At 41.0% G+C, this 19,701-nt stretch overlaps 3 protein-coding genes across 7 annotated transcripts; 1 reads left to right on the top strand and 2 right to left on the bottom strand.

Annotated features, from left to right (window-relative positions):
* Positions 1-722: 722 nt before the first annotated feature.
* LOC137884743 (WD40 repeat-containing protein SMU1-like) lies at positions 723-9,403 on the bottom strand. Of its 3 annotated transcripts, none has more exons than XM_068726728.1 (12): positions 9,262-9,403; positions 7,808-8,018; positions 7,564-7,716; positions 7,355-7,471; positions 6,177-6,299; positions 5,466-5,585; positions 4,950-5,066; positions 4,565-4,692; positions 2,845-2,971; positions 2,576-2,737; positions 2,333-2,485; positions 723-2,106 (listed from the first exon to the last, which is right to left on the bottom strand). In XM_068726728.1, exons 1-12 carry the CDS (start codon positions 9,285-9,287, stop codon positions 2,008-2,010), a joined length of 1,536 nt encoding a protein of 511 aa, XP_068582829.1. In that variant the 5' UTR covers positions 9,288-9,403; the 3' UTR covers positions 723-2,007. The 3 variants fall into 3 exon arrangements, 2 of the variants coding, with proteins under 2 accessions (XP_068582829.1, XP_068582830.1); XM_068726729.1 differs by having other exon boundaries at positions 4,950-5,057; XR_011104761.1 differs by having other exon boundaries at positions 2,069-2,106; positions 2,180-2,485.
* Positions 9,404-10,670: 1,267 nt separating this feature from the next.
* On the top strand, positions 10,671-14,440 carry LOC137885262 (perilipin-2-like). 3 transcript variants are annotated; one of them, XM_068727452.1, is made up of 8 exons: positions 10,671-10,724; positions 11,142-11,229; positions 11,331-11,361; positions 11,638-11,679; positions 12,479-12,561; positions 12,677-12,926; positions 13,024-13,160; positions 14,028-14,440. In XM_068727452.1, exons 2-8 carry the CDS (start codon positions 11,188-11,190, stop codon positions 14,364-14,366), a joined length of 924 nt encoding a protein of 307 aa, XP_068583553.1. In that variant the 5' UTR covers positions 10,671-10,724; positions 11,142-11,187; the 3' UTR covers positions 14,367-14,440. The 3 variants fall into 3 exon arrangements, with proteins under 3 accessions (XP_068583553.1, XP_068583551.1, XP_068583554.1); XM_068727450.1 differs by having other exon boundaries at positions 11,638-11,821; XM_068727453.1 differs by having other exon boundaries at positions 11,638-11,821; positions 13,024-13,167; positions 14,028-14,278.
* Positions 14,441-14,889: 449 nt separating this feature from the next.
* On the bottom strand, positions 14,890-19,081 carry rps6 (ribosomal protein S6). The gene is made up of 6 exons (XM_068727193.1): positions 19,015-19,081; positions 18,264-18,395; positions 17,671-17,881; positions 16,290-16,436; positions 15,305-15,462; positions 14,890-15,025 (listed from the first exon to the last, which is right to left on the bottom strand). The coding sequence occupies exons 1-6, from the start codon at positions 19,018-19,020 to the stop codon at positions 14,930-14,932; spliced, it is 750 nt and encodes a 249-aa protein (XP_068583294.1). The 5' UTR covers positions 19,021-19,081; the 3' UTR covers positions 14,890-14,929.
* Positions 19,082-19,701: the final 620 nt, after the last annotated feature.

Below are 19,701 nucleotides of genomic sequence, written 5' to 3'. Positions count from 1 at the left end.
TGGCTTATTAGACCTCTTGTCTGGACCGTGTGGGCGTGGACAGACTGAGTGACAGACATCTTCCTGAGTCTCCTGTTTGAACTTTGTTCAACTGGTTAAGGGCGGGAGAAATTACGCCTTAATCATTGTTATTGGTAGATGAAGATTTGTGACCTAATGAATTCACATCAAAGCTCTGGTCCTCCTTCAACCTGAGCTGAGGTCTGACCAGCCAGAAGAATTGAAAACACCTGTGTGGGTGTGCAGAGACTTAACAGTAAAAACGAAACCCTGAAACGACCACAACGCTTCTGTCTTTTAATTGAAGTAACTCTAGCTTTTTTGTTAACAGTCTGCATTTTATAGCTGGACTGCATCTTAGATAATATTGATTGTCTTTAAGGTTCAGAAATAATTCTACAATTCTAAAACATTGACCCAAAACTACAACTATTTTGATAATCATTTGATTATTCAATCATGTAAGTAATTGTTTTGGTTCCAGCCTTTGATTTCATACTTAAATTTGGCTTTTTTTTTAACTGCTTGTACATATCTGATACTTCAGTGAGTTCTTTTTTTTAAATGGCACACAAACATTGGGAACTGTAAATTTTTTTTATTTTATTTTATTGATAATCATTTTTGATATGATTGGCAGTATTATTTACTAATAAATATACAATAGTGTGTAATGACAAAATGTGTTTTGCAAAAATGATACATTTATGATATTACAGACATAGATGATAGAAAGTGCCAAATACTGTAGTACAAATAAATACTGGTCGAGACATGTACGAAGCTCTGTTTCCTGAAGGCATACTGATGCACAAGAACACAGTCAGTGCAACAAACTGACATTAATGTGACCACGTTCAATACATTTATTATTTACACAGAGGATACAAAGAAGTGTCACTGGAGCTCCGTTGAGGTTTATCATTAGTCGTCATGCATATTTTTAAGGAGTACTAAAATTATTGTAGAGTCACATTTAGACAGTGCACTGAGGTAGCATGCGGGGAACACAGAGGACAAAACAAATCATTTCATCTGAATCAAAGTTACAAAAGTATTATTATAAACCAAAAGCTGACAAATGATATACCTGATATTGTTTGTTTATGCCCAAACAAGAGGCATTTTTTTTATTAAAAATAATTGCTCAACAGTTCACCATCATGCATTTTCATGTCTAATAAAGACAGAAGAGATGAAAATGATTCAAACTGCTCTGGTGAAGTGTGATTCATGAGGAAGTGTGTGTATGTGTGTGTACAGTATGGAGGACCTAAACAGTGCTCCAAATCTTTATAAAGCAAATACCTTTACAAATTCTTCAATCAATCAATAAAACAAATAATGTATAAATAACTGACAAATTCTACGTAATAAAAATATATTGTTTAAGACCCAGTTAGAGTTTATAAATTAGTTTAACAATAGACTCTTAGTGATATTCTAGATTGTTCTTACTGTCAAATGAAACACTCTCACTGGCTAGCACCTGAACCTGTTGATATTTTGAAATTATCACCATTTATTAAAAAAATACCAATTAATATCTGAGTTTCCAAGTTTATTCTCAACCTTTGGAAACAGCAGTTCAGGAAACAACTTCACCACAGGGTCCATTTAGCAGCTGTTGTGGTGCTTCTTTCATCCATCACACATGATATTCATCACCAGATGCTGTTTGCCCATTTGTCATGGGATTTTCTAAACTGATGTTTCCGAGGTCGAAAATTAATTTGGAACCTCATCTTTTGTGGCAACGTTGACAAGAAGAAATTAAATTGTTGTAAATTTGAACATCTGCAATTCCATGACGACTGGAAAAATCGATCAGCTGATGAAGATCAGGTGATGTGGTCTAAAGCTACAGACCAGCTACTTAACGGATGTTGTGGTGAATAATAACTGATGGATGATTACGGATGATTAATGTATCCATTTCCGTCGTCTTTAAGTGAATACATTGCTCTATACGCATGTGTAAGGCTCTGCGGATCTTCAGGAGACAGTTTAAGGTTTCCATAGCCTCAAGAGGCCATCCTCGCTGTAGGTGGCGATCAGATTCTCATGTGGGTGGTGAGCGATGCCAATTACATCTTTTTCGTGAACCTGTGGGCGCAGAGGAACACAGATCACCACAGATCACCACACATTCTCTGTTTCCCATCAGCCTCACTGTTACCTTGTTTAGGACTGCTACACAGCCGCAGTGACACAGTCAGAGTATCAAGTGACACGGAAAACCACTCGATATAAAACATCAGCACCTCAGAGTGGATGAGCAGACGCCTCTCACAGACTTTGATAACGAGTGAATGTTATTAGCAGAGCTTACAGTCAGCGTTTTCTGCAGCCTTCCCGTCGTATAGTTGAAGCAGTACAGCACTAAATCCTCTCCCACACAGTAAATCCACTCCCCGCGGGGTGACAGGGTGCAGCACACAAAATCGGCCTTTTCCTTTCTCTCTGAGCTGAAGGTCTTCACAGTCTGAGGAGAAAGAGAACATTCGCCCTGTGAGTATTAGCATAACCAAAATATGAATAATAGTGTATAGATTACAAGTCAGGGAGCTCTCACCTGACCGTTCATGCTCATGATGACCACCGTGTTGGAGTGATTACAAATCACAAAGTGCTCTGGATTTTGGGGAAGGGGAATCACATTGTTGACAGGGTCTTCTGAGGTCCGGGACAGAGATTTGAAAGTGTGGATGCACTGGCAGGATGTTGTATTCCAAATCTAAAATATGCACAGAAAATGTGAAATAAATCCACTGAGTGACACTCTCCTAGCCACATGATAACACTGACGCAGCACAGACATGCAATATAAGTTGCTCATTGTACCTTAACTGTGCCATCAGATGAGGCACTGATGATGTGAAATCCATCTTGAGTGAAAAATGCATCATTGACGAATGACGAATGGCTGTTTAACTCCTTTAGTGTCTTGCCTGATCTCAGTTCATGAATTCTGAAAATAACATTGACATGTTAAAAACACTGATAACAAAATACTAAAGCAACTAAATCAGCATCTCTGACTAATTATTAAATCCATGTTTATTCAACTAAAGAGTGGGTTTTCTTGGGAGCAGACGAAACATGTTGCTGAGATGCCGATGTGTTATTTTTAGCTCCTGTGTGGAGTGACTGGGTGCAGATTAGCTAAACCATGACAAAACACCTAAAGCTCACTGGTTTACTATGTCTCTGGGAGGATGATTTTGCATGTGTAAACAATTCCTATCTCTTGGAATTTGCGACGGGAGGAACACGTTGCAGCTTTATGCCTGAGCACATGGTCTCTCTCAGCTACACCCACACAGCACATGTGCTTCAGACACAGCAGAAAGGCTCAGCCCACACACCCCAGCAGGTCAGAAATAGATATTCAACTCCTCAGCTATGAAGGAGATTCAGTGTGTGTGTGTGTGTGTGTGTGTGTGTGTGTGTGTGTGTGTGTGTAAGAGAGGGGAAGTGAAAGACAGATGTCCTTGCCCGAACATATTTACATTCAGCTGTAGTACTCATGCAACATGTCATATCGGACTCAACTGCTGGAATTATGGAGCTTTACAAAGGTTTAAAAAGCACTTCACTTCAAATGAATTACTTGTTGAATTACTTAACTGGACAAAAAAGAAATAGGAAAAATATATTAACAGATGCATAATACAGAATCTGAAAGCACATTAAACCTTCAACACCACTTAATTCTAATATTTTCTTTAATCTTATGTTTATTATTCTGCATTAAAGAGTTAACTGCTTGTTTTTTTCTTTATTTTATTCCACAATATGCAAAGCGTCTTTGAGAACTTTTTAAAGCGCATATAAATCTGATCCATTGTTATGGTCCTTTCTCTACTAACAAAAAATGTTTTTCTATTTTCTATTTTTAACTGACCTCACATGTTTATAATTATGAGCCTCTACTGTCCATTCACAAGAATTAGGAATTAAGCTAAAATACAAATTCAACAAATATACAATGGGACAGTTTATAACTAGATAACTTGGTGATATTGAATTTTGTTCCATGGCAATATTCAGTTTTGAAAAATACTATACTTTTCTGTTTCTGCCTTGTTGTGCTAATCCCCCGTGAGATGTAAAAAGAGCTCACTGGCCTCAGGCTGAACTTATTTTCAAGTGTGCACCTTTGAAACTTTTGCGAATCGTGTCTGAGGTCAGTGAGAGCTCTCCCTTACTCCCACAGTAGACAAGCAAAGTTTTGCCACAACAAGGCTCCAGAAATTGAACAAGGCTCCCGACATGTTTTGTTTCTCTTTTAAAACGTTTGTGAATTCAGATATTCCCTCCCTTTTTAACTAAAATTGAATTTACTGTATTAGCTGTTTAAATATTTGAAATTACTTGTTTATTAAAATCAATTAGACTTTCCTTAATCTCGCTTTTTACTGTCCAGTTCAATGTCATGTCATTTTTACCATTTGTAAAGCTCTCTCTGTTCTCCACACCGAGTCAAGTTCAGCTGATATGAGTAATGTTTAGACTATGAATATCAGTCATTGCAGTGTACATGAATTGTGATACATCCCACCTGATGGTCTGGTTAAAGGAGGCACTGAGGATCTGGTCGTTGTCCCTGGAGAAGCTCAGACAGGTCACACCTTTGTTGTGGGCATGCTCGAACCTGCGCAGGCACAAGCCGCTCTGAATCTTCCACACCTACGCCAACAACACGCACACACACATTTTTGGAAGAGAAGAAGTAATGAGACTACCACTTAAATAAAACATTTTTAACTCAGCTGATAGCACAACATCACTTTTCAACATTTTTACATTGCTGTGGCATTTCCATTCCCACACGTTGATAATAAGACTTTATCAATGAGGACACAATGATCGGTTGCTCACAATGACAAATATGCAGAATAATATCAACTGACGGTATTGTTAAGACGGTATTATGAGATCCAAACCTTTATTTTGCCATTCTGAGCTCCAGTTGCCAGTAGATCTGTATCCTGACTGAAGCACATACACAGCACAGCATCATCCATCATCATGAAGCTGTCTTGAGCCTGGTACTTTACATCCTAATTCATTCATGCACACACACACACACACAGACACACACACACACACACACACATGCACACACAGAACAGAATAAATCAATGAAATAAACTAAATAAATGGCAGAATAAGATATCATATTTGGTCATATAAACTGGTATTTATTTGTTTGTTTGTTTCTGGTATTTAACCAGGTAACAGTTTAATATCTATTTGGCCAAGAGAGCAACATTGAACAAATACATTCCACATAAACAGACTAAGTCTTAAGACCAAACACTACCAAACACTATAGACAATATCCAGTTACAATGCATAAACAAGCATTAGTTTCCAATATCTAAAAAAAGTACCGTAATGAAATATAATGGACGAAAGTCTCAGTATATTTCAGTGTCATGATATGAAACATGACTTACCTTACTAATTTTTCCAGTGTTAAAGTTCCAGACTTCAATGAACCCATCCACCGATCCAGTGATTAAGTATTTGCCATCAGGAGAGAAACGGGCACACTCCACATGTGACCGCCGCCCAAACTGCAGGATAAAACAACACAGAAAATAGGGTCACCTATTTTATTTTGCTGCCTGTGATCCAGATGCACTGAGATATAAAACACAAACTAATTTCAGGCAGCTTCAGGGAGGCGTGAAATTTTACACCATGCTTCTGTGAAGTTGCGTAAGCTGACCGCTCACACACAAGGACAAGAAGGCAAGGACCAGCAAATTCAGCTCCATCTGGATGCAAGTGATGAGAGCACAGCCAGAGACTGAGACAAGTGCCTTCAGGTGAGTAAAGCAATTAGTTTGTTAGTCTGTGTGTGTGTGTGTGTGTGTGTGTGTGTGTGTGTGTGTGTGTGTTTGTGCGTGCGTGCGTGCGTGGGGGTGTGTGGGGGTGTGTGTTAGTCAACATCAGTAAAAACAGAAAAAGTCTTCTTTACTGTAAATTCACTGTTTACAACTACAACAATGTAATTAGTAAACTCTCACAACTACCAAGCAGACTTCCAATGCCCTAAATACTGTTATATAGTGATATCGAGTATAGTGTGCAGTATAGTAAATATAGGATAGAATGAACTAGAATTTGTAATTCTCTGTTAATCAGAACAGGTGGTGGTCTACCTTGATGTGGCGGTACAGCTGCGTTGGAAAGCTCTCCTTCTCCATTTGTCTGTCCTTGTTGCCAGATGTGTCGATGGTCATGTCGGGGGAGAGATGATCTGGATACTGTTGTATTCTCATTGACTGAGGAACAGTCAAAAGAACACATACCAAGTATTTATGACTATTTTACTCTGTCAACGTCAAGATCTCAGAAAAATCAAGAATATAAGGAATTCAAATTAGAATATACAATATTGATTGTTTTTTTAGTCCCACGATGCAATGCATGACGGAAATAAAGTAACTACTTGCAGCTTCAAACTTGTAAAAGCAAATACTGAATCCCAAAAGAGATAAAGACATAAATCCTTCTGAAATATACTTTACTCACTTCTTGATATATCAACATTTTTAATTGGTAGCCGTTGTCCTGTTAATAATTAATAATTTAGTACAATAATATCTTATAGACTACAGCCAAAACATTATAAATTGTAGATACTTTTTAGTATTAGTACATTGCATCATAGGATCTAACAAAGCTGTCAAATATTTGACTTACGCCTGCATAAACAACATGGGAACCTGTACCATGTCTCTGTGTTAAACATCAGTGGGTATTTCTTAAGGACGTTCTTGGAATCACTGCAAGGTTTGACCGTCACAATCTTAGTGTTGAAATATTGCTGTTACAGTGCCGGTGACAATATAAAACCGAGGATATAAAATGCATAAGTAATTTAGCATTTCTTACAAGGGGCCTATATGACAAATAATGACATATTAAAACCAAATATGATTGATGGTTTGGCGGTTTTCACGACTGGATTATGTTCTAACGTGCTCCTCCTTCCAATGAAGCGACAGTCACTAAAACTCTAGTATTTCTAAAGTATTTCTCTGAAAAATGTAATATTCATGACTAAATGAGCAAAAAGCTAAGTTAGTTTATTAAAGAAAAGAAACAACTTAGGACTGTGTGGTTGCTGTTTGATCAGATTTGATTGCTGTTAGTCATGTTTCTTTGCAATTTTCACAGAACTTCCTGAAAAGCTGCAAAATAAAATTGTGTGTCATCAATTACCATTATGTAAATATACACTGAGTCTGTTTCCGTTGCACTTTGTCTCATTTCCTGCCGTTTTCACACAATTTCGAGAGTGAGTATGAAGAGTGATATTGATCACTATACTCACGCCGACTTGTTCCAGGAGCCCCATGAGGCGAGAAGGTGGCACCACGCTGACCTCCCTCACCAACGCCTCGGCTATTGCCCTGCGCCGCTTCTCCTTGCTGCTGTCTTTCGGGTACGCCTGCAGTGAGACGGAAAGGACGTTACTTTATTATTATTATTTAGGAACTTGTCGATACAGCCATTCAAAAGAAGAACACTTTATTGTCTTACCGCACAGGGGTCAAAGTAGGAGCATGTTAGCAGGTTGTCCAAATGGATGTACCTCTCTGGCTGCGTCTGCTTCAACATGATCATCGGGTCAGTTTGTCTGAGGAGTGAGCGAGCGGCTCCCACCTCCCTCATTTCAATGAGCTCCATTACAACCTGATACAGAGATCGGTGTTCATCAGACGTTGCTTATTTAATAACCCAGCTGGGAAAAGTATCATCTGATCTGATCGACGCAAAAGCTCACCTGCTCATAAAGGTCAATAAGTGTGTTGTCGGGCAACTTGAGGGACTCGATAGCCAGCAGGACGGAGTCCCAGTGGCCGCTCTTTATATCTGCAATGAAGCTGTCGATGCTTTCCACTGTGTTGAGCGAGACAGTCGTTTCCTCCTGTAAGGTGGTCAGTGTTCGGTAGAGGTTGTTCTCCTTGAGGTACTGCATTATTAGGCGGATCACACTAGAAAAGAAAGGCTCATGTTACAACCACATCCTGACTGATTATCCTACCTACTGTAGGCCTCAGGACCTTTGAAGTGTTGGGGTGAAGTCATGCAAGCATTAGAGTTAAATTACAAGTTGCCGGGCATAACACTTCTTTGTTTAAGTGATTTCTGTTGGTGTGTGATGTCTTGCTAATCTTGACCTCAGTGTTTATCACTTCTGACACACTAACGTTACTGGTGATCAACTGAAAACTGACACGCAGTTTTATTTTCAGATGTCACATGTGTGGCTGTAGATTGTCTGGCACAACTTTTAAAATAAAAGAGCAGTCAAAACAAGACAAGCAGCAGCACCTGCTTTGTGGTGTTTTTTTGTCCCACTTTAGAGCCATCTGCTGAGCATTTACACAACTCTGTTGCATCTCATTTCGCCTCTGGTGTCACTCCATCAGCACCACGCAGGCACTGCCTCTATGCCAGTTCTAATGCTAACTCCCAATTTATCTACCCCCATGTCAAAACCCACCACAAGATGAGTTTCAGTTTTGGCAACAATGCTCCATCCCCACGTTTCCCCACAGGATGATTAACCAATAAAAAAGCACACCCACATCCTTGCCAGGGGTGGAGAGCCTATCAGATCAACAGGCACATGTGGATGAAACGCAACACTATATAATGACTGCAAAACAGCCCGGGCCCGCCTCTCTCACCGCAATCAGCGAGAACAACAGATTCAACGGCCTAAAGCGAACATTTGAGCAGTCTCACGCGCGACATTGGCCACATGTAGTTGCACCACCACAAATAGTGTATTAATAAGGAAAGCGTTGCAGTAATTGGAGGTTCCACAACCGACTGAACAAACCCAACATGGGTGCACAAACCGTATACGCAGAATAAATAATACCAGCGTCATAGATAAACAGGAATATAAAGATATTATTGCTTATTTCTTTAAATCAACCACTAGGCACACATGTAATGTCGCATGTTATTGTAACAGGGAACTTTTAGAACATCGTAAACATCGTAGCAAAAATTCCCCAAATCAGTGACACAACCTTCCAGCTTAATGCGTAATGCACAATTGAGTATCCATAACAAACCAACATGCCTCTCTACAGTCAATAAACACTGATGTTTCATCTTTGTATTGAAACACATGTGGTCTTAAAATTACTTATCTGTTTTCAGCACCAAGCTATCACTGAAAACGTGTTATTTACCAAAAACCAAAGAGGAAATGGCACTTACTCCGAGGGCTCCATCCCCGTAGCCATGCTGATGTTGTCGCCTGCTGTTGTCAAGCTTGGACTGACGGCTGGGCTCGGCGCTCGCTATAGACACGTGAAAGCGGTGTGCTGAGGACCACCCACTGCACGTGCTTCTCGTGTGTCTCGTATATAATTTTGCGGCGGGGCAGCAGTCCCAATCCCTGTGACTGCCGCTGCCACACAAAGTCTTGGCGCCGCACCCCCTCCCACCCCGACGCGTGTCGATACATAGAAGAAAGATGTTGTGGGCACGTTGCAGCAGACGCGTCTGAGTTCAGAGATGCGGCAGTCAGCCGCGATGACAGCAGCATCAGCACCACGGACAGAACCTCGTGGCTCAGAGCGTGCTCGCCTTGAGGAACAATCCTTGCTCTTAACGTCCTCTAACAGGAAAATCACCTCAGTGCTCATCAGTATGCAAATACCGAGCTGGCTGCGTATGTGCCTTATTTGACTCAATCCTTGCATACCTGGTGATTACCACTGTCTTCCTGTAATTACACATTGTGGGTGTAGGGGGTGTTGTGAGATTTAATCAGTTTTACGATGTTTGCCGCTTTAGTGCTGAGTGTTTATTTAATCTGCGTTCCTCTGCTTGCGGGCCCACGATGGCAAATTAACCTGTTGTTAAACAGGAGCCTCGTTAATCCAGGACAGATGTTTATTGACTATATGCTGTGGCGTCAGAGCATCAGAACAACTACACAACAACCTTCCTTGTTGTCAAACCATTTATGTGCCAAATCCCACGTGTACACAAATATATTATAGTACATATGGGGCCATTAACAGTTAGACTAATCTTATACAATAGTCTATATTTCATATGCAATCTACATGGTATAATTGCCCACATATTAACAGAATAAATACAAATAACGATGATTAACACAAGGCTGTAACGTGTCTTGCTTTGACCCGGGCTGGAGACGGTCAGGTGGTTTCCTTCCGTGGTTGTATAGACAACATGGCTTTAGTTACTTGCAGCTTTATATCCAAAAAGCCTCTTGGTTGCTGTAACATAACATGTAGCCTTCCTGGTGTTGTGTACTGTCAGATATCAATCGTGGACACACCGTCTGCATTTTCAAGCCTCTGTTCGCAGACAGACAGCAGCAGTACTGCTTAAAGGAGGACTTTATTTGACCCCTTGTGTTCTACTGAGGCCACCGGATTCTTTTATGTTTTCGGCATCAGAATCAGCATCCGTGGATCACTTCTCAAAGGTCTGGGACAAAACGGCAGGCTCACTTCGGTGGTGTGCTCCAAGGATCAGGTGGTGTTTGATTTGCTCCTAACATTCAGGGTTAAGAAAACTGCCAAACTGACCTCGGTTTTTTCGGTATTCGCTTGACGATTTAATTTAATATCTTTAGGTATTAAACAGCTGTGATGACCGAGTGGCTAAGGCGTTGGATTCGAAATCCAATGTGAAATTCCCGCGTAAGTTCAAATCCTACTCACAGCGTGAGCCCAATATTGACCACATTAAGTGAATCTGCATACCTGTCGTGGAAAGACTCGGCTTTTACTCTCGTGGTGTGATTTATCAAATAAAGGACGATGACACTTCCAATTAATTAAGTAATTACGTACACAATCTAGAGTGGCTTAGTCAGTGCAAAACTTGTGCAGCTAAATGTGCATTAATTTGAAATTCGTCCAAAGATAATTATAATAGTATGCTAAAAGCTGGATATCGACTCAAAGCTCCTGAACATCCCTGTAACTGTTCATGATGTTAAAGATTAGATTATAATAAAAACAATAAATAACATGTTTTATTAGCTGAGTAGCCTCTGATGCAAATTGAACTATTTGCGTTTTATCATCTCGTTGACATGTCGCGAGAACTGACAGAACTTCACCATTAAGCAGGTGCGCTATTTCACTGCGCGACCAGGCGATGTCAGCGACAGTTTTCTCCGATGAAGCCGCACTTTGTAGGGTGAGTGTTGTAATTTCTTGAACATTTTTTTCAACCAATAAAGTCTACAAAGAAGTTTACATTTCAGACATTAACTCATTTCATTTTCCCTCCTATAAAAGTATACGAAACATGCCGATGAACAACAACCAGGTGAGTACAATCGAGGTAGATTAACCCTCGTTACCTGTAGTCACACGGCATCAACACCTAACAAGTCTTTCTCATTTTAGTACCGAGTGAGTTCTTAAAAATGTCTTCTGTTTAAATTTGGTGTTGAATAGTTTCTTAGAGGACAGCTAGGTTCTTATGTTTCAATCAAATGTCCCCATCTTAATGGGAACGAGGGCTTCCATGTTGATGTTCAATTTGTCAATTAAATAATTTTGTGTGTGTGGGTGGGTGGGTGGGTGTTTTCTTTTCTTGCAGAAGGTGCAGAGTGCAGCTGCCAGACTGGCCAAGCTGCCCATGGTTCGCTCGGCTTGCACCAAGCTTTCAGTCTTGTACATTGACACTAAATGCAGCCACCCCAGTCTGAGGTCTGTGTGTGACATGCTGGAGAGCAGTGTGACAGCTGTAGTTTCTCCTGTCATTGTTAAGCTGGAGCCTCAGAGTGAGTGGGCTGCTGTTAGGGCCAACAATACTTGTTTGGACTCCCTGCTTGTGGTTGTGATTGAAGGAAACTGTCAGTGAATTTACAATAAAGTTGCAACTAATGATTATTTTTTACCATTGATCAATCTGTCAATTAAATAATTATAAAATGTCAGACATTTGCGAAAGACTCTTGTTTTGTTCAGAATACAAAGATATTACATTTAGACATTCTATGTTGAATATCTTTGGATTGGATTATAAATTAGAATCGTATAAAAGCACTTCAAAATCTCACATTTGAGAAGTTTGATCCAAAAAATATTTGGAAACTTTTCTTAAACAAGTACTTGATCGTCACAATTGTTTACTTTCTGTTGATTGACTATTTCAATTGATTCAGGTTTACATAAAAGGTTTATTGGGGATCTATCACAGGACAAGCTTTCTGAAAATATATTCCAAAATCACAACCCTACAAGGATTAAACGATTACTAACAAGTGATAATTAAAAAATCTAAACTAAAAAATCTGTTTCATAAATTAACAGCATATGTGTACATAATAGAATAATGTATATAGTAGGAAATACATTTTTTGGTTGCTGTGTGGAGAAAAAAGATGATGCAGATGTTATTTGAGTTATTGGCTTCACTGACTTGACTATTTCCACAGTTTCCATTGCAAATGACGTTGCATGTAGAAGTCTTGACTGGCTGGAGACTGCATTCCCAGTAATTCACACACCAACAGAGCAGGTAACCTTTTCTTTCCCTTTATCCAAATCTCAATGATACACACACACACACATACTCCACAAAAAGACACAAGAAACTTAAACAGTCTTTTCCTGGTTTTGCCCATTTCACCCAGATCGTGGCCACTGCCAAGAACAAGATGCACGAGATCCAGGATGTGGTGAGCATCGCAGCTTATGGTACTATGGACTGTGTGGAGCACACGGTCGCATGGGTGACAGGCGGCACCCAGCAGGCCGATGACCAGGCTGGCCAGTCCCTTGTGGAGAGAGCCATCACTGTGGCCAGTGTGGGACTGGACTCCGCTCTGATCGCCTCTGAGGCTCTGATGGACCGAGGGCTTCCTGCCTCTGAGGAAGATAAAGGTATACCGATGGCGTCACGTATGAGTTACTGATGTGAAGCAGCTGGAAGTCACATTCAGAATTTACCCCTTACTTTATCTTCTTGCTGACTTTCTAGAGGAAGAAGCACATTTGGTCCAGGGTTTTGAGGCGGCCACACTCGGGAGAGGATACCCTGTGCGACTGGTTTCACTCGCCGCCAAGCTGTGTAGGAGGATGTACCACATGGTCGGCTCCAAGATGCAGTCTGTTCAGGTGTGCTGTGAGTATAGTGTAAAAGGAATGGTTTCACTATCTGGAAAATATGCTTATTTGCTTTCTTGTCAAGAGTTAGATGACTAAAATGTATCCATTAAATATGAAGCTACCGATGGTTAGCGTAAAGGCTGGAAACTATCAATTTCTGGCCAAAACCAAAAAGTGGTTGACTTTTGGGTGAGTTTATTGAACTCTTATCTAACTCTGCAAAAGAAAAAAGCAAACGAGTGCATTTTCCAAAATGTCAAACTATTCTTTTAACAGGAGGCTGCGCATGCATTCCAAAAGATACTAACTTATTAATGGATTTGTATCCAGGAAATAAGTCTTATTAAACTCACACGCGCATTAAGCAAACAATAGTTATGGAACAATTATGAGCATGTTTTCTTTGCAGTCACAATGCGTTTCTGGTGAAGTTCTTATGAAGCTATGTAACATTTTCAAATAAATATTAATGACATTGCTGTGCAAGTTTTTTTTTTTTTCTTAAAGCAATTTAACTCTTACAGAAGTTTTAAGGCGACAGTAATAGAATAGAGGTAGTTGAATTGACTTTTCAATACTTCAACTCAATTTGCATTTGGTTTGAATCAGTTGGCCATACGTCTTTCACAGCAGGAGAAGCACAGGTGTTATAACATTAATAGCCGTTTCAGTTTAGTGCCAGTGAGCAAACACTCATGATACAGGACCATGTAATCAAAGCAGCTAAATTAAATTCAGGTGTCTTTAATTTACGCCTGTGCTTTTCCTACTGTGACAAGTAAAAACGTCTTTATTGAAAAAGGCCTATTGCACCCACTTTCATTTTAGCTCCCATAAAAACATCTGGTTAAATAAGTACCTTTTTCTTCCCAACAGGTCATGGTGAGTTTGTCCAGGTCTTTCGGTCGGGTTCAGGACCTCCAGACCAGCTGGCTGACCCTATCCTGGAGCGCCCAGGTGCTGCCTCAGTTCTTGCAGCATCAGCTTGTGTCTGTGTGCTTCTTCATTTCCCAGATGTACAACCTCAGCTGCCCTGAACCTCACCACCACAGCTTTTATCAGGATAGAAGTTTTCTCAATACTGCAGAGAGCTGCTCGACTCAGAAGGCCGTGGTCCAGGTTCACCCACAAGCCAAGAGTTCCCACAGAACGAGACGGCTAACCAAGACGCCTGCGTTTGACAATGGGTGTGATGTTAAAGGATGTGATCTGTGATTCATAATGTAACGGGGTATGTGTGCTGAAGTTTGTTGCTCCCAGACAGGTGCAACCACTTATTAAAGTTGAACATTGAAGAATTGTTCCCTCTTGTCCTTTAAGTCTAGCAGGTGTTATGGTAGACAAGGCGTCCTGTAACTGGTATATGGACATTACATAGGGACATACAGAACTTGTTGCATGGGCAGTTTATCATCTTTAAAATACCTCCCATGTTACTGAATAGTAATAGCCCAAATTTTGGGCTGACAGCTCAAAAACATCCTTATTTTTGATGGCTACAGAGCGACCAACTCTTACAATGGCACTTGTTTCTGAAATGAAATGCCTACGTTTTATGGTTGTGCATTTTTTTGGAATAGCAGCCAAGCTATATATATTATGTTATTTTAGGTACCCAAAATGACAGTAAATTCAGTGATTTCTCAATTTCGGTTTTAATTGCCTTCCATGATTCAACTGGCAAACCTGCAATTAGACATTTCTACGGCATCACGGTACTGAAGGACATTACACCGGCTTATTTTCAGCAAAACATGACTTTATTTGACTTTGTGATTTCACTTTTGGCTGGACTCTGACTTGGATGTGGATGCTCTCAGAGAAGAAAGGCGACGCCTCTTAGCGATCTGTTCCTGGCGCTTCTCCTTGGCCTCCTGTTAGCAGGAACATATGTGAGTACATTTCAACACATCCAAAAATCAGCAAATAGCAAACAAGTTAATTTCCCCAAAAGACAGTGAAGTCAAATGGGCACGTTAGAAATCATCCAGCTGGCAAGCACAGGCATACTAACAAATGTGCATTGTCCTTTTTTTAGGTTTAAACCATAACAATCCACAAAATGTCCCAACTTTCAGAAGATCTGATCCCACTATAACAGTAATGAAAGCAAAAGAATAAATAAATGTCAAGACATAGGGATGAAACCGTACCTTCATCCTCTTGGCCAGCAGCTTGGCGTACTCAGAAGCCTCCTCCTTGTTCTTCAGGGTGCGCTGTCTCTTGAGGGAGATGCGGCGGCGCTTGTGCTGCAGCACACGGGGCGTCACCAGTCTCTGGATCCTGGGAGCCTTAGTTCTGGGCTTCTTACCTACCAAAAGAGAAGAGATCATTTAATATTGGTGGTGGTAAAGAGGGTTGGGGGATGGTCAACTGGCCACCCTCACTCCAACAGCTGAAGTGCTTTTATAAATGCAGGTGAGGTGCGAAGATCTAACTGACAAGAATTGCGCTCGTCAGACTTCGTTAATTTTTTGCCAGCTATTATGGTGTAACAATTCTGAAACTGGGACTGATACTAATTTCCACCATCCTGTGTCGCTGCAATTTTTTGTAAAGAAAGCTCAGCAAGACACATGCGCAAAAGTGGCAAGAATGATCAAGTTACTTTGTTTTTAAAGTCTTATCTGGCAAAGAAACGTATCAAAGGCCTCGATAACTTTCTTGCTGTTCAGCCATACAGGATTAAAAATACTGACAAGTGGAGGAATGAAGTTTGCATAGATCTTACACAGTAAAAAGGATTGAGCTGAAAATTGACAGTGGTCCTTAAAAACTAGCATTTAGTTTAATATATACAACACTTAGGCTTGATACATGACAATAAATACAATTATAATTGTCAAAAATGTAACTGACAGCATATCCCACCACTGAGTTCTAGTGTTTGTAAGTCAACTGTATTTCAAATTTCAGGACAAAGCTTCAATACCAAGACCTGCAATGTTACCCGTAAAAGTTGTTTCGCATTCTCACTGTGCTTTCATAGTGGCAGTACTTCAAATTCACATTTCAGTCATCCTTACATATTACAACAAGCTCAATTTGATCTCACCCACCCCCCCTAATAATTCACAGACATGTGATTTCAAGCTTCAAGTGAAGCCATATCTGTGAAAACTCACTCTTTAGTCTTACCTTCTTTAGACAGAGGTCTCCTCACCACATACTGCCTCACATCATCCTCCTTAGCCAGGTTGAAGAGCTTGCGGATCTTGCTAGCCCTCTTGGGACCCAGGCGGCGAGGGACGGTGCTGTCGGTCAGTCCGGGAATTTCCTTCTCACCTGAGACCAGAACAGGAGAAGATGAGTCAAAAGGATCAACTTGACTAAAGCAGAGTTCAATTACAAATTGCACTTCCTACATCTTCAGTACTTGCAGGAGTTTCAAACAATCAATGGAGACAATAAGACTATCCAGACTTTGAGGACAGTTTATCATCAGTGCGACAGTGAAACTACCCCAATATCACAAACACGGCTGTATTTAGTAGAGCAACAGTTTTAGTGCAGTGATGGGCGGTATGACCAAAAATGTGTATCACAGTATTTTGTAAGATTCTGGCGGTTTCACAGTATATCACCTTTTTCCACCTCGCGTTAACGCATTAATTAATTAATGCCGAAAATTATTTTATCGTGCGTTTAATTACTAAGCAGCCATTTTTAACCCAAGAACCGGCCTTGTGTGACGTGTCTTCCGTCACTTCTTGTTTTCTTCACCTACGTTCCCCTGGGTCCTAAGTCCGTCCCTACAGCCTCTTATCACCCTCTAAGTACCAACGTACATTTATAACAAATATTACACGGTAATCAGCGTTGCATATGTATCTAACCAAAATACCCCAAAAAGCAAAAGTCTTTGTTCCTCCTGCATCGCTCATTTCTGTTAATGTAGTGACAGAGCCTCTCCCTGCTGTTAGCAGACTTGTACTACCGGGGTAGCTAGCGAGCTGTACCCAGCATGCCGTTCGGGGGTGTAATTTTATAAATGTACAATTATTAGCTTTACAAATTGTTTATGTGTCACAAACTTGTGTGCCGTGGTGTTGCCCTGTTAAAGAGAGTTAGTTGTGGGTTATTAATTGTTGTGTTATTAAGTTATAACCATGATCAGGGGTCCCTCTCAATACAGTTAAGACAACTAGCTCCGACTGTAGCGCCCGTCGCGGCGAACAATATATTTTGCTGCCTGTTGAAGAGCGACAGTAGTTGTTTCGGCAGTATATGAAAAATTAATATACAGGAAATTAAAACCGGTATACCGCCCAGCACTATTATAGTGTACATGAGACGCAATGAGAGAGCATTACAGTTCAACCGTCCATGGATCCTGGACCTGGTCGTATCTGGTAAGTGGCTCCACAGTCACTCTGGCAACACACTGTCCCCCCTTATTGACTATAGACCAATCAAAAAGGGTCTACTGGTGTGCCACAAACAATTTACAAGGGACATTAACATACATTTCAAAACAAGCCTGTGATTAGTTTGCTGTATCGTTTCACGCTCGCATTACCTATCTTGACGATGACCAAGTTGAGGACGCTGAGGTTGGCGTCAACAATGCAACCGCGGACAGACTTGCGCTTGCGTTCGCCGGTCCTGCGGGGACGGTAGCAGGAGTGGCCCTTGCTGAGCAGCAGGCGCACACGGCCGTGGGTCAGCACACCCTGCTTCATGGGGAAGCCCTGTCTGTCGTTGCCTCCGCTGATGCGCACCACATAGCCCTGCAGAAGTAGAGAAAACAAGCTCTTCCATTTAGGGTTACAGAGTTAACTAGTAGGTGCTTCGAGAATGCAAGGGAATTGAACTAGTGACAGGAGGAGCAGGATTAGAAAGGTGTACACAAGACACAATGAGAGAGCAATACCGGTCAACCATCTACTGATCCTGGACCTGGTCGTATTTGGTAGCCAGCTCCAATGTTACTCTTGCAACACGCTGTCCCCCCTTAATGACTATAGATCAGTCAGAATGGGTCTACTGGTGTGCCACGTCAGGTTTAATAGACCTATACATCTTTCCACCAAGTTAAACTAACACATACACTCTGCAGCATGTTTTACAGAATACTTACAACAACATTATAGAGGTCAAACATCACTTTACCTTCCACTCATCTCCCAGAGGGTCAGCGGGCACCTCGGTGGCCATACGCTTCTCATAGAAAGTTCTCAGCTTGCGCTCATCATCAACTTCAATCAGCTTCTGGCAGCCAGTAGCGGGGAACGAGATGTTCAGCTGAAAGAGGAGAGAGTTGCAATGTAGTTGTTACCACATGTACTTCAGTTCCTCATGGGTCACGACAGGTTACCAAGAGTCCTAATGCAGGTACGTGTAGCAGGTAAATGAGGCACAACTGGAGTTACTGGTGGGAACCTGACATCGGGGTAAAAACACCCTGCAGTCCCGTTACCGATATCTGAGCTAAAGTTCAGAAGGAGACGCCGTGGCTCAGAGGCCTGTTAGCTTCTATGTCGGCGAGCTAACGTTAGCACTCTCGACAATGCTAACATTAACACAACCGGTTTAACTGATAACGTTGAAAACCGACAACTCGGGTAACACTGCCGATTTAGATAACGTAAGCAGCAAAAGACGGAAAACTATTTTATTGCAGTTAACTTGAAAAGGCAGCACATTTCGCTCAGTGTGCCGACATGTTTCTACAGCTCCCCTTCCCGACAGGATCGTCAGCGCTGACTCTCATCACAATCAAACATCATCCGAAGAGTCAGCACCGCGATTGCTACATTAAACTGGTCCGCGTTTAAGTTCAGAAACATGGCATCGATCACATTGTAGTATTTTAACAGAAAATAGCTTTCCACATAAATTTAAAGTTAGGAAAGCGATGTACCTTCATTTTGCTAAACCGGCCCTACAACAGTCCGCCACGGAAAAGAGGCCGGATATCCGCTTCGTGGTCTCACATAGGCCTGAATGTTCTCGCGATAACTGAACCGCTGTAGTTTTCCTATTGGGCTCAAGCTGAAGGTTAATAACACGTTAATGCCGACCAACACAACTGCATTAAACTGATTATATGAATAGAGCATATAGGTAATTATCTTAATTTATTTATCTTGATTATTTAAAATGTATGTTTCATGTAAAAGCAAGTATATATAATATATAATATAATTAATCCAATGAGGATGAGGGGGTTATAGAGTCATTGAGCATGCCTCGGCCAGAGGGAGCCAGAGAGTAGATAAGGAGATGTAAACGTCCAAAGACTTTATAAGTAATGCAGTATGGTTCAATTAGCACCTGGATGAAATGTGTCAAAGTTCCTCGATTTTTAGCAGTTAACAATACAGACTTGTTTTGCACTTCAACAATATTATCGAGCATAGACTATGATGGCTCTGATTCATACCAGTAAGACATGCCAGTGAGTCAATACCAGACAAACAATTTGACATATCAAAGTAGAAAAAGCACATCTGAAAAGTGTAAAGTTATTAATGTTGCTTGAAATCTATTTAGACCGGCTGCTTCCGGACTGCTTCTTGTGGTCACGTGTCACTGAACGAGGAAGCAG

This window comes from Cebidichthys violaceus, unplaced genomic scaffold, assembly GCF_023349555.1.
Source record: "Cebidichthys violaceus isolate CVI_PGR_0920_01 unplaced genomic scaffold, fCebVio1.0.p SCAF_4, whole genome shotgun sequence".
Classification (NCBI taxonomy): Eukaryota; Metazoa; Chordata; class Actinopteri; order Perciformes; family Stichaeidae; genus Cebidichthys; species Cebidichthys violaceus.
This window is presented reverse-complemented; position numbering and strand designations above follow the sequence as displayed.

What these genes read in the sequence shown, in the direction of transcription:
- LOC137884743 (XM_068726728.1), bottom strand. Translation starts at nt 9,287, where the DNA reads ATGGCTACGGGGATGGAGCCCTCGGA. An exon ending in TTATTGACCTTTATGAGCAG is followed by an intron (nt 7,717 to 7,807) that starts GTGAGCTTTTGC and finishes TCTCTGTATCAG; the next exon opens with GTTGTAATGGAGCTCATTGA. An exon ending in CATCTGATGGCACAGTTAAG is followed by an intron (nt 2,738 to 2,844) that starts GTACAATGAGCA and finishes TGCATATTTTAG; the next exon opens with ATTTGGAATACAACATCCTG.
- LOC137885262 (XM_068727450.1), top strand. Translation starts at nt 11,210, where the DNA reads ATGAAGCCGCACTTTGTAGG. An exon ending in TTCACACACCAACAGAGCAG is followed by an intron (nt 12,562 to 12,676) that starts GTAACCTTTTCT and finishes CATTTCACCCAG; the next exon opens with ATCGTGGCCACTGCCAAGAA. An exon ending in TGCCTCTGAGGAAGATAAAG is followed by an intron (nt 12,927 to 13,023) that starts GTATACCGATGG and finishes CTGACTTTCTAG; the next exon opens with AGGAAGAAGCACATTTGGTC.
- rps6 (XM_068727193.1), bottom strand. An exon ending in CTCTGGGAGATGAGTGGAAG is followed by an intron (nt 17,882 to 18,263) that starts GTAAAGTGATGT and finishes CTACTTCTGCAG; the next exon opens with GGCTATGTGGTGCGCATCAG. An exon ending in CTTGGTCATCGTCAAGATAG is followed by an intron (nt 16,437 to 17,670) that starts GTAATGCGAGCG and finishes TTCTGGTCTCAG; the next exon opens with GTGAGAAGGAAATTCCCGGA.